At 42.4% G+C, this 13,899-nt stretch overlaps 1 protein-coding gene and 1 long non-coding RNA gene across 3 annotated transcripts in view; one reads left to right on the top strand and one right to left on the bottom strand.

Annotated features, from left to right (window-relative positions):
* Window positions 1-13,899, bottom strand: part of LOC125936990 (uncharacterized) — a 150,004-nt gene that overhangs the window by 22,603 nt on the left and 113,502 nt on the right. The window lies entirely within an intron of this gene.
* Window positions 1-13,899, top strand: part of FSHR (follicle stimulating hormone receptor) — a 175,748-nt gene that overhangs the window by 148,786 nt on the left and 13,063 nt on the right. For both annotated transcript variants that reach the window (XM_049651461.1, XM_049651460.1), the window contains 2 exons: window positions 1,674-1,742; window positions 1,851-1,925. In XM_049651461.1, coding sequence (XP_049507418.1) covers window positions 1,674-1,742; window positions 1,851-1,925 — 144 coding nt within the window. The remainder of the gene's footprint in view (window positions 1-1,673; window positions 1,743-1,850; window positions 1,926-13,899) is intronic.

Raw genomic sequence — 13,899 nt, 5'->3', positions numbered from 1 at the left:
CAAGAGAAGACAGGCAAGAGAAGACAGGCAAGAGAAGACAGGCAAGAAAAGACAGGCAAGAAAAGACAGGCAAGAAAGAGAAAGAGAAAGAGAGAGAGAGAAAGAGAGAAAGGGAGGGAGGGGGAGAGGGGGTGAGAGAAAGGGAGAGGGGAAGAGAGGGGGGGGGGGGAGAGGTGGGGAGGGGGGAGAGAGAGAAAGCAAGAAATCCACTCTTTTCAATAGACCGCTATTACAAAAAAATTTTTACTCTGTTGTTACATTTTAAATTTAGTGGAAACATTTGTGATATTGCTTTATAAGTGCCTGTATAAAGCATCTATGTAATATCCTCCATTTTGCCTCTTGGCCCACAAAACCTAAAATGTACTGCCTGGCCCTTTACAGAAGAAGTTCGCTAATCTCCTGTGTTTGATCCAAAATCCCAGGGACCTACATCCCACAGGTTAGGGGCAGCTGCTCCAGCAATTCACTACCTGGGAACAGGTTGACAAAGCAGTCAGGAGGCTGGAGAGCTGGGGTATAGGCAGGTAGTGGCAAGGTTAGTGGGGTGTGGGGGTGTATAGCCACTTCTTGGCCATCAGAACTCACCAATTGGTTACTTATGTTTTAAGAAGATTTATCTGGTTCCTGTCTGGATTTTTTTTTTTTTTTTTTTAGGTATACTGGTTGTCAGGAAAAAGGAAAAAAACATACTGTTGCTGTCCTGTGATTTTAAGTGTTTCTAGTTACCCATTGCAGGCCAGGAAATAGAGTCCTGAACATGCAGGAGCCTCTCTGGCTCAGTTTTTCAAACACTGAGCCTGACAGGAAAAAGAACCTGACAGCAAATCAAGAGCAGGTGGTCAAAGGCTCCTCAGGCTAAGCTCTCCCAACCTCAATTTTGTTTTTGTTTTCAGATCCATCCAGGAGCACAGCAGTGCTGTGTTGTCAGCCCAAGGTGTCCTTGGGCTCCCCTATCCAGGCAGACCTGCTCACCGTCCTCTGCACACTCAGGATGACTGTTCCACATCCAGCCCCCAACAACCTCAAAGCCCCCTCCTGCTCCCACTCACATTACTGTGCCCTGCCGCAGCCCAGTCTCTGTAATTGATTTCTCTTCCTTTCTGGCTTAACCCAGAGCCACCTCCACAAGCCTTCAATAACCAGGTCCCTATGGGTCACAGGAGATGTTCAGGTTGTCTGACAGCTTAATTAGATCACTTTTTGATGACAGCCAGGCCTGCTGTTATGGATGAGCATGGGTGAGAGACATAAGATCTTAGAGAAAGGGGATACAAAATGTTCTTTGTCTTATAAACACTTGTCCAATGATGGTATGATTTCAGTTCTGCAGGATGGCAGAGATCTTTGTCTTATCCCATGGCATGGTCTCTGCCCACTAATAATGTGTGCAAAGACCTTACAGGATCCAGGTGCTAGGCCTAAGTGTGCCTTTTCAACATTTTTTTTCTGAATAAGTAATACATGCTCATTATACAAATTTCAAGCATCACATAGGTTATATAGTGATAAATCAGCCTCCCTCCCACTCCTGTCCCTGAGCTTTAAGGGTGGCATTTTATTTATGCCAATAACCTGCAATGTCTGACCTTGCCCCAGTGCTTCCAATTATGAAACCCCCTGTATTGTTTGCATCTAACATTATTGGTTTTTTAATGGGCCTTTTATTTCAGATGGCTGAATAAGAATGGCATTCAAGAAATACACAACTGTGCATTCAATGGAACCCAACTAGATGAGCTGTAAGTAGCCCTGACTATCCTTCCAGGCCATTTAGAGGGAAATGGCTCTTAAAACAGTGATATTTATGTGGCTTCGTGTTTCCCTTCTTTCCTCATCTCCATCCCCAGGAATCTAAGTGATAACATTAATTTGGAAGAATTGCCTAATGATGTTTTCCAGGGAGCCTCTGGACCAGTCATTCTGTAAGTAGCTTCTCCTGTTTCCATGTGCTACATATCAACATGTATAACTTAGAAGTCAACTTTCTCCAATTCAGAGAAGCTTCCCATACAGAGCTGGCAATTTTTATTTGTGTTATTTACAAAGACTTACAGGGACAATTTAAGCTGATCCACATAACAGCAACAATAACAACAACAAATATTTAATGAGCCCTTACCAAGCCGCAGTGTTTTAAAAGCTTAAGATGCATTTTCAAATTTAATCCTTATAAAACCTCTGCAGGAGGAGCTATTGTTCCCATTTTAGAGAAGGAAAAACTGACTTCCCTGGAGGGGTTAACTAACTCACCCAAAGCCATTGAAACTTTGGAGCATGCATTTAACATCAAACTGGTCTGACTCATAGCATAGACTCTTAACGACTCTGCTATACATTCCTTCCATGAAAGGGAAAGCACAGTTCTCCTTCCTCACCTTCAATGTCTAGGAGTTTCCTCCCCTGAGAGATCCCCACACACCACTTATTTTTGGATCGTCTTTGCCTTAAATCAGACCTCTTGGGACTCATCCAGTACCTCATAGCCCAGCATGAGGACCTCTCCTCCTGGTGTTGCTTCCTCATTTCAATCTCTCCATGAGGGACTGCCCATATGCTCATCGGCCCCTGCCCCTCCACAGGGGTCATGCTTACTGCCACCTCTTCCCTGACAACCTCAGTCAACAGTGAATTCTTCCTCCTGTGACTTCGACAGCCTTTATGGCTGCAGGGACCCCAATCTCCAAGAGCTTTTTAAAAACGTGTGTTTTCCTGGGCTCTAAGCAAGACCTACTCCATCTACTGATAAATGTACTGTAGGAAGGAAGGAACCCAGAAGGAAGAAGTCATATGCAAGAAAAAATAGTGAGCAAAGAAATAAGCAAACATATAAAAAAAACTCAAGTATTACTAGGTGATCCTTCTGTGGCCTGCCTAAGGTAAATTTAGGCATTTGAGAGCCACTAGCCTGAACCTCTTGACAGTCAATATCAGTTCCCATGTGTGTGTTTATCTACCTCCCTCCCATCTATCATCACTTTAATTTTCACCCAAAAGCTTATATTCTCCTTCAGGCTGGAATATAGTGTCTCTCTAGCACTAGCCCGTATGGTAGAGCAGAAACTCCAGAGGGTTATTATTCATGACAGAGCATGTGTTTGACCCATATATAGGACTCTACTCGAAAAAGTTCAATGATTATTTCAGTATGGCTGGCTTGAGATGGGCAGTATATGCAAAAGAAGAAAGTATCGGCGTGATGAAAGCAGAGAGGCCAGAGAAGACTACTTCGATTTAAAACCATTCCTTCATCTCTCTAAGCCTTGGTTTCCTCACAGAAAGTTCGTCCTCACAGAAAGCTTATATTCTCAAAAGAGAATCAGACAATAATATACATCGTAATATGACAGGTCATGATGTGTGTTATGAAGTACCAAGTAGTTCATGGGCATGACAAATAGGGAATGCCAGGAATACCATCCATGTGCTTTAATATACCACATACTTAAAATTTGTAATCTTACTGTTTCCTCATCTTCAAGTACTTGGGAGACCAACAGACTTATACAAAGTGCTGTTGATGTCTTTGACCACCACCAGAGAAGTCTGGCAATTTCACTTACCTAAAAGTCTTAAGGGTTTTGAATGTTCCTAAACACACACCTCTGTTTGTCACAGCAGCATGTGTCTGTGATGGTATAGGTTTCCATAAGTTGTTTGCACTGAGCATACTATTAAATCATAGCACCTTAACCACTCTGCTGACAACATTCAAGTTGGACTGGATCCTCCGTGAGCTCAATATCCAGGAAACCAGAACCAGAAGTTGAAAGAGACCCATGAAACATCACACTGCTATTGTAATTGGCAGAGTTTAGACCGGAAACTAGGTCTTCTGCCTCACAGTCCATGTATTCCCACCATATCATGTTGTCTAAAGCACATAAGTATGTCTAATCAAACATCTGAAAGTTATACAATAGGCTGTGAACTAAAATAGAGGAGGAATAATTGTAAGCACCAGACTCCCAGCCTAAGAACACCAGTAAATGATAAATGCAAATAGCACAGAAGAGCATCTCCTACAGGTGCATAAGCAAGTCCCAGGCTGAGGCACTGTGCCATGTGTCTCATCCAAGTGTCTAATGGAAAACACAGACATGAATCCCCCAGCCAGCCCTCCCACAAATGCCAGCAGGAAGAGGGATGTCACCATCACAGGCAGCTCCACAGAGTCCTCAAGTTACAAGTGCATATTTCAATGCTTTTACCACAGGAACCTATCTGGCCAGAATAAAGTGGATAACATTTATAGAAAATCCAAAGGAATTATGAAGCACTTGCCATGACTTAAAAGGGTTGAGAGTGATAATACATCCCCACATCTTTCACCCCAATGCATGAGGATATATGTGCAAGATGATGGCTGAAAGCCCAGCCTATAATTGCTAGTCTCCTTCTTCTCCCCTTAGGGGCAAGAGGATTGATCACCTAAACATCAAGCCTCCTTTCTGGGGTTTTCAGGTTTGTCTGCAGATGTCTTTCCAGCCTCTGCTTGCTGAACTTGGGTTCTATGGCCTAGTCCATCTCTTAATCTACAAACTGATAGGCCAACCCCAGCCAAACCCTGGCCTGAGAGTTGCTTGTTTAGGCGTGTACAGCAAACTAGCCCACCTCAGGTGCTGTGAGTTAATGAACAGGAGGAGTACAGACTGTGCAGATCACTCAGTGCTCAGTAGATGCTCAGGCTACGGCTCTATGTCTTGGATCCAATTCCCATTCCCCCCACATAAGACTGTGATATGGATGTTTGCATGCAGGAGGTTTACTGAGGAGTGCTGTTAGTTTATGAGGGAAGGACTTGCTGAGAACACAATCAGGCTAAGAGGGAAGTTGAACTGCAATGCATTTGCAACAGAAGCCTCAGCTCCCCATGGGGAACTGTGGAATTAAGACGGCCCTTCAAAGTTTGAATTAAGGCAAGGGGCCAGCCCTCTTCATCAACAATCAGCCTGTACCTGGAGAGGAGCCAAATCTTGGCTAAGTTTGAAGAAGGCAGTTGCAGAGTAGAGCTCAGCTATAAGCACCTCGGGTGTAAGTGGTTCTGAGTGTGATCATGCATCACAATCACCAGGCATGGTTGTAAAACCCTAGACTGCTGATTCCCACCCCCAGAGTTTGATTCATCAGGTCAGGAGTTGGCCTAAGAACCTGCATGTCTAATAACCTGCCAGGTGAAGCTGATGTTGCTGGTCTGGAGAGCACATCAAAAATCACTGCACTAGAACCAGTGCTGGGAATTGGGAAACTTCTTCCTGTCTCTGGGATGCTTCCTCCACAAGCAAACTGTGGTCAGTCTTCCTCCCCAACAGACTCAGTTTTTTGTCCTCACAGTAGATACGTGCAAGGGATTCCAAGAGAGCCAAGGGAAGGGTCCCCAAACCAATGATAACTCCTTTATTGAAGGCAAAAATTTTCAGCTGAATGAAAACAGGGAACCTCTGAACACCTGAGGGTACAAGGGTGAGCTGTTCCATCGCAAATAGAAATAGATGTGGAAAAAGCCAGGGGCACACAGACAAGCTCCACTGAGTTTCAGAGGAGCAGCCTAGCACCTTGATTTCCCCCTCTGGTGTCTTGACCATTTGAGTTTTCACCTGATATTCTGAACTCAAGTTTTGTGTGGGGTGTGTGTGTGTGTGTGTGTGTGTGTTAAGCAATCAAGCAATTGCTGTTTCCTTGGGTAACTGTTTCCTGTGGGGAAAATTTAATGCATTGCCTTTGTAGGCTGGAGCCAGTACAATCATATTCTGATGGTTTATCAAATTGATTTGGCTATAGCTCAGATTCATTTGATAGTTCAGATTCAAACACTGAGTTATTTGTATAAGAACGATTCTCTTCCATTACCAGTGTACCCACAGTCCTATAGATAGTAAATTGCCTTTTTATTCCGCCTGGGATCATGAAAGAGAGGTCTTCTAGCCATCTGTCAGTGTAGTATACACCAGAAATGTGCTCTCACTTATGGAAATGATTGACCTGTAATAACATCTTTGCTGGGAAAAATAGAAATTGTTCAAATCAAATTTGTGGCACTGGCTATAACACACTTTATTAAATGGGGCACAGAGTGCAATTTAACTCCTGCCTCTCCTGACTCAGCACCTTATTACTGACAGCTGTCTCCCTTTTTGCTTTGTGTCTCAAAATCAGGAATCGTAATAATGTTGAAACAATTTAGGATTACTAAATCTCTTCAGTGCCAGCCATCATCCCCTTATGTCTCCTGTTAGTACTTTTCAGGATTTAAATTCTCAGAAACAGCCACTGCCAAATATAGTATGTGCTGAAATGTTAACCGAAGTGACATCTTAAAAAAAGAAAGACTGCAGTCATTAGACCAGCCTGAAAGACAACGATTAAAAACACAAGCCCACAACTAGCCATGCCCCCGCCTTGTCCAGCTCACCAGCCCCAGGAACGACGTCAGTAATAAACCTTCTCAGCTATTCACTGAGTATATTGGGTCATACATGTCCTACATTTTGTAGATGTTGCTTGAGCACTTACTGTGTATCTGGTACTATGCTAGGTGTAAGGGATGGAGAAATTTAAAAATAAACAGTGCCTGCCCTTAAGTATCTCATTCTGGTCAAGGAAGATATGTTACTGCCCAGAACAATATGCTCTACAGAAATTTTCCTCAGGAGGCTATGCTAATAGAGCAGAATAAGTCTTTGTCATGTGATACAGTGACTTTAACAGATGAAGTGGTGGTGTGTGGCAAAGAGAGCACTTATGCCTGAATTTCTGCAATGGCCACTTCATCCCTTCCCTCCCTTCAATCCTTTATCCTTCCAGTTCACCTAACAAGTATTTATAAGCACTTGCTATGTTCCAGGTTCAAGGTTCTCAAGACTAATCCTACAAAACTACAGCTTTCAGTAAGCCATTATTTTGCTCATTATAAATTCTAGACTCTTCCACCTGGCTTTCAAGGCTCAGAGATCTAATTCCATCCCTTTACTCCTCACAATATGGTTACCCAGAATCACCATTCTGAAAACCCCTCACTTGCCATGCTTTGTGTTCTCTCTAAGCCCACCTTTGGCCAATAGTCGTAATAATCCACTTCCATGAAGATGTGAGTAACTGATAATGTCTTATTTTGTTACCCCACCCCCATCCCTGTATATTCACATCTTAGGCATGGAAAATGTTTTTACAAAGAAATTGAAATCTAACAATAGATTTCCAATCCATGCACAAAGATTGTAGCCAGGAAAAAGATAAAGTTTTAGGGGAACACAGAGCAAAAATGGAAATACTAATAGTAAAGTCTCAAACCACACTCAACACTATCCACTTATCTTTGTTCCTGCTGATATAAATTTCTATGGATTTTTCTTAATCCATGCATATATCAGAAACATTTTTCTGTCAGTCCAAAATTTGAAAGTCTTGACAGGTCCCATGTTTATTCACTACAGCAAGTATCCAGCAAGCTTTAAGTAAATACTTCTATAAAGACTTTTATTTCCCTTATCACCCAGGAACCACTTTCCTGAAGACTGGCCTTACTGAACTATAAGTGACTCTACATTTGTCTCTTACCAACCACTCCCTCCTTTCAACATCCACCAGAAGATCCAGATCCCAGGTCACTGACAAGATATTTTAGCCTCATAGCAGCAAAGCCACCTAGCACTTATGACAACAGATCACATATTCCGTAGCTGTAATAAGGAGCTGGCTCCAGAAAACTGAGCAGGCAGAAAGGCACCAAAACTTCCCAACCAGGCTTCCCAGTCTAACACCTAGGTAATGGACTGCAGTCAGGTCAATCCACCCAATACATGATTCTGCTGCTTCTCTCATACACATCTATTTATGTATCTATCATACACATCTATATGCACAAGGTTGCTCCTTTCCTTGGTGCCTTTGATACTTTCAGTCACCGCTTTGCTGAGCAACCTTGAAATCCAGATTTCCTCTCTCAGTCTGCCCCACAGCCTTCTCCCTTTATTGTTTTTAAATATTTCTTTGTTTAGGGGAGAGCACAAGCAACAGAGGAGCAGAGAGAGGGGACAGAGGCTATGAAGCGGGTTCTGTGCTGACAGGCTGATAGCAGCAAGCCCAATGTGGGGCTTGAACTCAGGAATCGTGAGATCATGACCTGAGCCAAAGTCAGATGCTCAACCAACTGAGCCACCCAGGTGCCCCAACAGCCTTCTCCTTTTAGAATGACTGTCCTGTAAGACTTGCTCCACTCTCTGATTTGCATTATGATACTAATAATGAAGCATCTCTGCTAATCAGATAACTATCTTCTGAATAGATTGAGAGCCCAGTACTGTGCTAGATACAGTGCATAACCCGTAAGTAGCTTAATAATCCTGGCTCTCAGAGCATTTGAAATCTGAGCAGACAAAACAAACATACATGAACATACTTTTTTTCATGATATCATTTCATGGTATTAAATATCATTTCATATTGTTTGAAATGATAGAAGGGATAACACAAGGTGGGAGATTCTTTGAAACTGCTGGAAGTCAGGGGACAACACAGTTGGCTGGAGTGACCTAGCTCTTCCTTTTCCATATTCTTATTCAGCGTCACTTCTCAGTGGATCTTCAAACAAATCAACAATTTTCTGGGTGCTTACTACATGAAAGTCACTGGTGAGAATGCAAGGAGTCCTCTGACATGAAGCAGAGAGAAAATCCAAGTACAAAGAGCTAGCATATAGGGGCTCCTGGGTGGCTCAGCTGGTTAAGCTTCTGACTTCAGCTCAGGTCATGATCTCACAGTTCATGGTTAGAGCCCTGCATGGGGCTCTGTGCTGATGGCTCAGAGCCTGGAGCCTGCTTCATATTCTGTGTCTCCCTCTCTCTGCCCCTCCCCTACTTGCACTCTGTCTCTCAAAAATAAACATAAAAGAAATATTTTTTATAGCTAGCATATAAAATAAAAGCTAGTAAGTGGTGAGAAAGGCATAAGATCCATGGGATATAATACTATTGCACTCTTAATGGCTTTCAAGGAAAAATATCTCTACAACTGTTAAAAATTATGGAGATGACAGAATCACAGAGACTTCCATGGGAGTCTATTTTGGATCCCTATTATGGCATAGAAACTATTCTGAAACTTACTGACTCAAAATAATCATCCCATCTTGCTCATAATCTAGTGTTTCAGAAAAGTGGGTAGCCTATCTCTGATCCAAGTGATATCAAGTCAGGTAGTAAGGCTGGGGTATCTATTTCCAAGTAGTCCCCTTCACTCACATGCCTTGTGCATTTGTCCTCCTTCCTATTGCTCTCTCTCTCTCTATACACACACACACACACACACACACACACACACGTGCACACACACAGATAGCATTTCATCTCATTCTCTGGGATCTCTACACATAGCTTAGACTTTTCCCAGCACAGCAGTCTCAGGGTATTTAGAGTTCTTTCATGGCATCTTAGGGCTCTCTAAGAGCAATATAGGAACTGTCAGCACTCTTAAAGGCAAGGTCTAGAACCGGTAAAGCAACACTTTCATCATATGCTATTACAATCCAAAGACATTGTAGGTCAGCCTGAATTCAAGGGAAGAGCAAATAGACCCTGTATGGAAAGAATGTAAAGAATTTATAGCCATCTTGGGGCGCCTGGGTGGCGCAGTCGGTTAAGCGTCCGACTTCAGCCAGGTCACGATCTCGCGGTCCGTGAGTTTGAGCCCCGCGTCAGGCTCTGGGCTGATGGCTCGGAGCCTGGAGCCTGTTTCCGATTCTGTGTCTCCCTCTCTCTCTGCCCCTCCCCCGTTCATGCTCTGTCTCTCTCTGTCCCAAAAATAAATAAAAAACGTTGAAAAAAAAAAAAGAATTTATAGCCATCTTTAATCTACCCCAGTGTATAAGAGGAGGGCATTCCATGGAATCTAATAATTTGGGGTGTTTTTTTTGGTTTGTTTCAGAAATCTTCATTTAATGTGATATTTTTTATATTCTGAACTCAAGGGAGGTGCATATCTAAGAAAAAATAGTTTTCTGTTTTGTATTTATTGCTTTTAAAAATATGAAAAATGTTCATGGCAGGTAATGATTGCCCTGGCTTCAATTGTTCCTGAAGGACTTTTTATACTTTCATCTCATTCCTTGAATGAAGCCTTGAATTATTTTAGACAAAATGAAGTTTTTGCTTTCTTCCACATTTGAGCGGGGAGGAAAAAGCCAGATGAAACAAGAACATGAACTCAGAGCCCAGAGTGAGTGTCAATAGCAGAACTGGTCAGTGGAACAATTGTGTTGAAAACAGAAACTAAAGAGATTTTCTAGGGCAGAGAAAAATACTGAGAAGCTCTGGACCAATAGGAAGTATAAGTGGAGAGCAGGCCAGGACAGCTGGATCATCTACCAGTGGAATGTGAAGACTTAGCACAGGGTTGAAGGTTTATGGGTCAGGCTCTTATCTCCAGGGACCCCAGTTCTCAAGAATCAAAATACTTAGGAGGTAATTTAGAGAAGACACCTTGGAATGCCAGAACTTTTACCTTATGGTGATAGTAATGAATGTTGTGAGAAATAGTTAAATCCCAGGCATGTGTGGAAAATAAAGCCAAGATATTCTGTTGAGGGTTTGCATATGGAATGTGAGAGAGAGAGGCACCAAGCATGACTTACAAGTTTTTCCAACTGGAAAGGCCATAAGTGGAACAGGTTTGGGAGGGACAATCAGGAGCTCAGTTTTAATATCCAAAGTTTGGCCTTCCCATTAGACATCCATCCAAGAAGAGATTTTTTTTTAATTTTTTTTTTATGTTTATTTATTTTTGAGACAGAGAGAGACAGAGCATGAACGGGGGAGGGGCAGAGAGAGAGGGAGACACAGAATCGGAAGCAGGCTCCAGGCTCTGAGCCATCAGCCCAGAGCCCGATGCGGGGCTCGAACTCACAGACCGTGAGATCGTGACCTGAGCTGAAGTCGGAGGCTTAACCGACTGAGCCACCCAGGCGCCCCATCCAAGAAGAGATTTTAAGGAAGCAGCTGAACGTAAGAGTCTGCAGTTCAGGAAAGCAGAGTAATCTAGAGATAAATATAGGGGATCCATCAACATATAAATGGTGTTTAAGCTGTAAGACTAGATGACTAGACCCACAGATTAAGTGAAAATAGAGAAAAGAAGTCTAGGCTCTGAGCCCATGGGTACTCCAACAGTTGGAGGTCAAGGAGCAATTAGCAAAGAAACATCCAAAGCTTTAGGAGACAAATATTACTAGATATAAAGCAAGTCACCAGGAAGATCTAAAAAGTTTCAATTTCCATGTACCTGAAGTATTTCATAAATATATAAGGCAAAACGTGACAAAACTAAAAGTAGCAGTATACAAATACAAAATCATAGTTGGAGATTTTAATTCACTTCTCTCAGTAATGATAGAACAAGCAAGCAAAAAATCAGGAAGCATACAGAAGAATTTGAGTAACAGATACCAAGTTTATCCAATTTGTCAATACTAACAAGGAGGGGACTAAGTGAAATATACATCAGTATTACATATATGTAATCATTAGCTCTCAAATGTAAATTTGCCTAAATATCAAGCAGAGTATAAGTAGTCCAAATATTAGCATTGGTAGGTAACCACTACTAAAGCTAGGACTTGAGCAAATGAGTAGAAGCTGGATCCTCAGAAGATCTAATGACACATGGAATCACACACTTAACTTTTACCCTTCATCTTACCCTCTAATTTCCCACCAGTTTCATTTGCTAAACCCAACTGAAAGCTGACTGACAAGGTATCTGGGAAATGGAACCTGCAGAGGCCATCCATCCTGCAATACAGAGTAGAGCATAAAGAAGGACACAGAATGGATGGGAGAGAAACCAGACAAATGACCCACATATCACATCCATGTTTTGTACTTCATCAAAGTACAATGGGGAGTCATCGAAGAGTTTTAAGAAGGAAGCCATAATCTGGGTGGTTTTTTTTTTTAATGCCAATCTGCAGTGTAAGGATTGCATTGGGGAGAGAGAGATGGTTGTGATGGTTAATTTTATTTGTCAACTTGACTGGGCTGTGGGATGCCCAGATAAGAAGTAAAACATTTATGAGTCTACCCATGAAACTGTTTCCAGAAGAAATTAGCATTTGAATCAGTAGACTGAGTAAGGAAGATCACCCCCCTCTATGTAGGTAGGCATCATTCCATCAGTTAGGGCCCAAAAGGAATAAAAAGGCAGAGAAAAGGCAAATTTGCTTGCTTTCTTCTTGAGCTGGAATATCTATCTTCTCCTAGCCTCAGACATTGGAGCTCCTGGTTCTTGGGCCTCCAGATTCTGGAACTTAGACCAGTGGCCTTCCTGGTCCCCAGGCCTTTGAGCTTGGATTCAACTATACCTCCAGCTTTCCTAATTCTCCAGCTTACAGATAGCATAGCACAGGATTTCCCAGCCTTCATAACCTCATGAGGCAATTCCCACAATAAATTTCTTCCTATTTATCTCTTTATATCCTATACTAGTTCTATTACTCTGGAGAACCCTTGTGAATGCCATGGTCACAAGCACAACAGTTATGAGGCTACTGTCTTTGTCTAGGCCGAAACTACAGAAACTAAAGTGGTACCAGAGGAATAGATGGATTTCAAACAGATATAAAGTCAGGCCTCAGATGACGAAACCCAATGTCCAAGTGAGGAAGAGGTGGGAGTCAAGGACAACTTCCAGTTTCCATCTTGAGCAACAGAGGAAAATGGAGGAGTCATTTGCTGAGAAGGGAAAAACAAAAGGAGGAACATATTTAAATAGAAGGTGGTAAATTCGGTTTTAATACTTGAAAGTCATCAACATAGTGGGGTATGATGGACAACTGATTATCTGGACCTGGGTTCAGAAGTAGGATCTGAGCTGGAACATACATTCAGAAGCCATCAGCATATCTCCAGTATCTGAAACCAGAGAAGTGAGTAATATCTGAGAATGTTATATACTGTCCAAAAGGTACCAAAGTTTGGAGAAACTCCAATATTTAAAGAAAAGATAGAAGAGAAAGAATAACAAAATCCAGAGTCAAAGAAGAGGTCAGAAAAAATTAAAGAGAATGTGATGCCACGAAAAAGTCTCAGGAAGAATGTTTTACACATGAAATATAATTGAGAAATCAAGAAGGTTAGAATGAAACTGTGGCCTTGGAAAGTATTGTTTCTCTAGGGTTTGGGTAGAAACCATGTTGCATTGTAAGGAAAAAGTGACATCCGTTATTAAAAACTGTTTTAAGTTTGATTGGGAAAAGGAGATGACAAATAGGGTAGAAATTAGAGGTGGGTTTCAGTGGACAACAGGAAGCATACAGAATTTGGGAAAGGAAATGAAGGACATAATGAAAACAAGGTTTTGAGAATGTCATTTTCACCAGACTTTGAGAACACATGGGGTAACAAATGCATTTTCATACCCCCAAGTTTATTGTTCTGAGTGCCCACTACTTTTACTTACAGGAAATGCAGACATTAGAAGTTTCTCCTTCCCCACATATATCCAAGGTCCCCAAGGGTGCTGAGACCTTATTATCACGTGCTACTGCCCCCATCAGAATCACTCCTTCATGGCCAACCTGCTGGCTCCAACAGGTCTAAGCTGGTACCATTTAGAGCCCCATGCTGCCACTAGCTGGTCTTGGTTGTTGTGAGAGTTGCAGCTGCCAACCATGCTGCCAGAAAGGCACCCAATGTCACTGGTATGGCTACCAGAAGTCCTCCAGGGACACAAACTTGATTAAAATGCGCATTTCTGGGGACTTCCATGTAGACCTCTGCTAATTTGCCCAAGCAGAGACTCCTACAAGGCAAAAAAACTGTATGAGAGACACCGAGACAGAGACAGAGACACCGACCGAGAGACCGAGAGAGACCAAGAGACCGAGAGAGACCAAGAGACCGAGAGAGA

Source organism: Panthera uncia, assembly GCF_023721935.1.
Source record: "Panthera uncia isolate 11264 chromosome A3 unlocalized genomic scaffold, Puncia_PCG_1.0 HiC_scaffold_11, whole genome shotgun sequence".
Lineage (NCBI taxonomy): Eukaryota > Metazoa > Chordata > Mammalia > Carnivora > Felidae > Panthera > Panthera uncia.
Note: the sequence above shows the minus strand (reverse complement) of the source record. Positions and strands in the feature narration are given on the sequence as shown.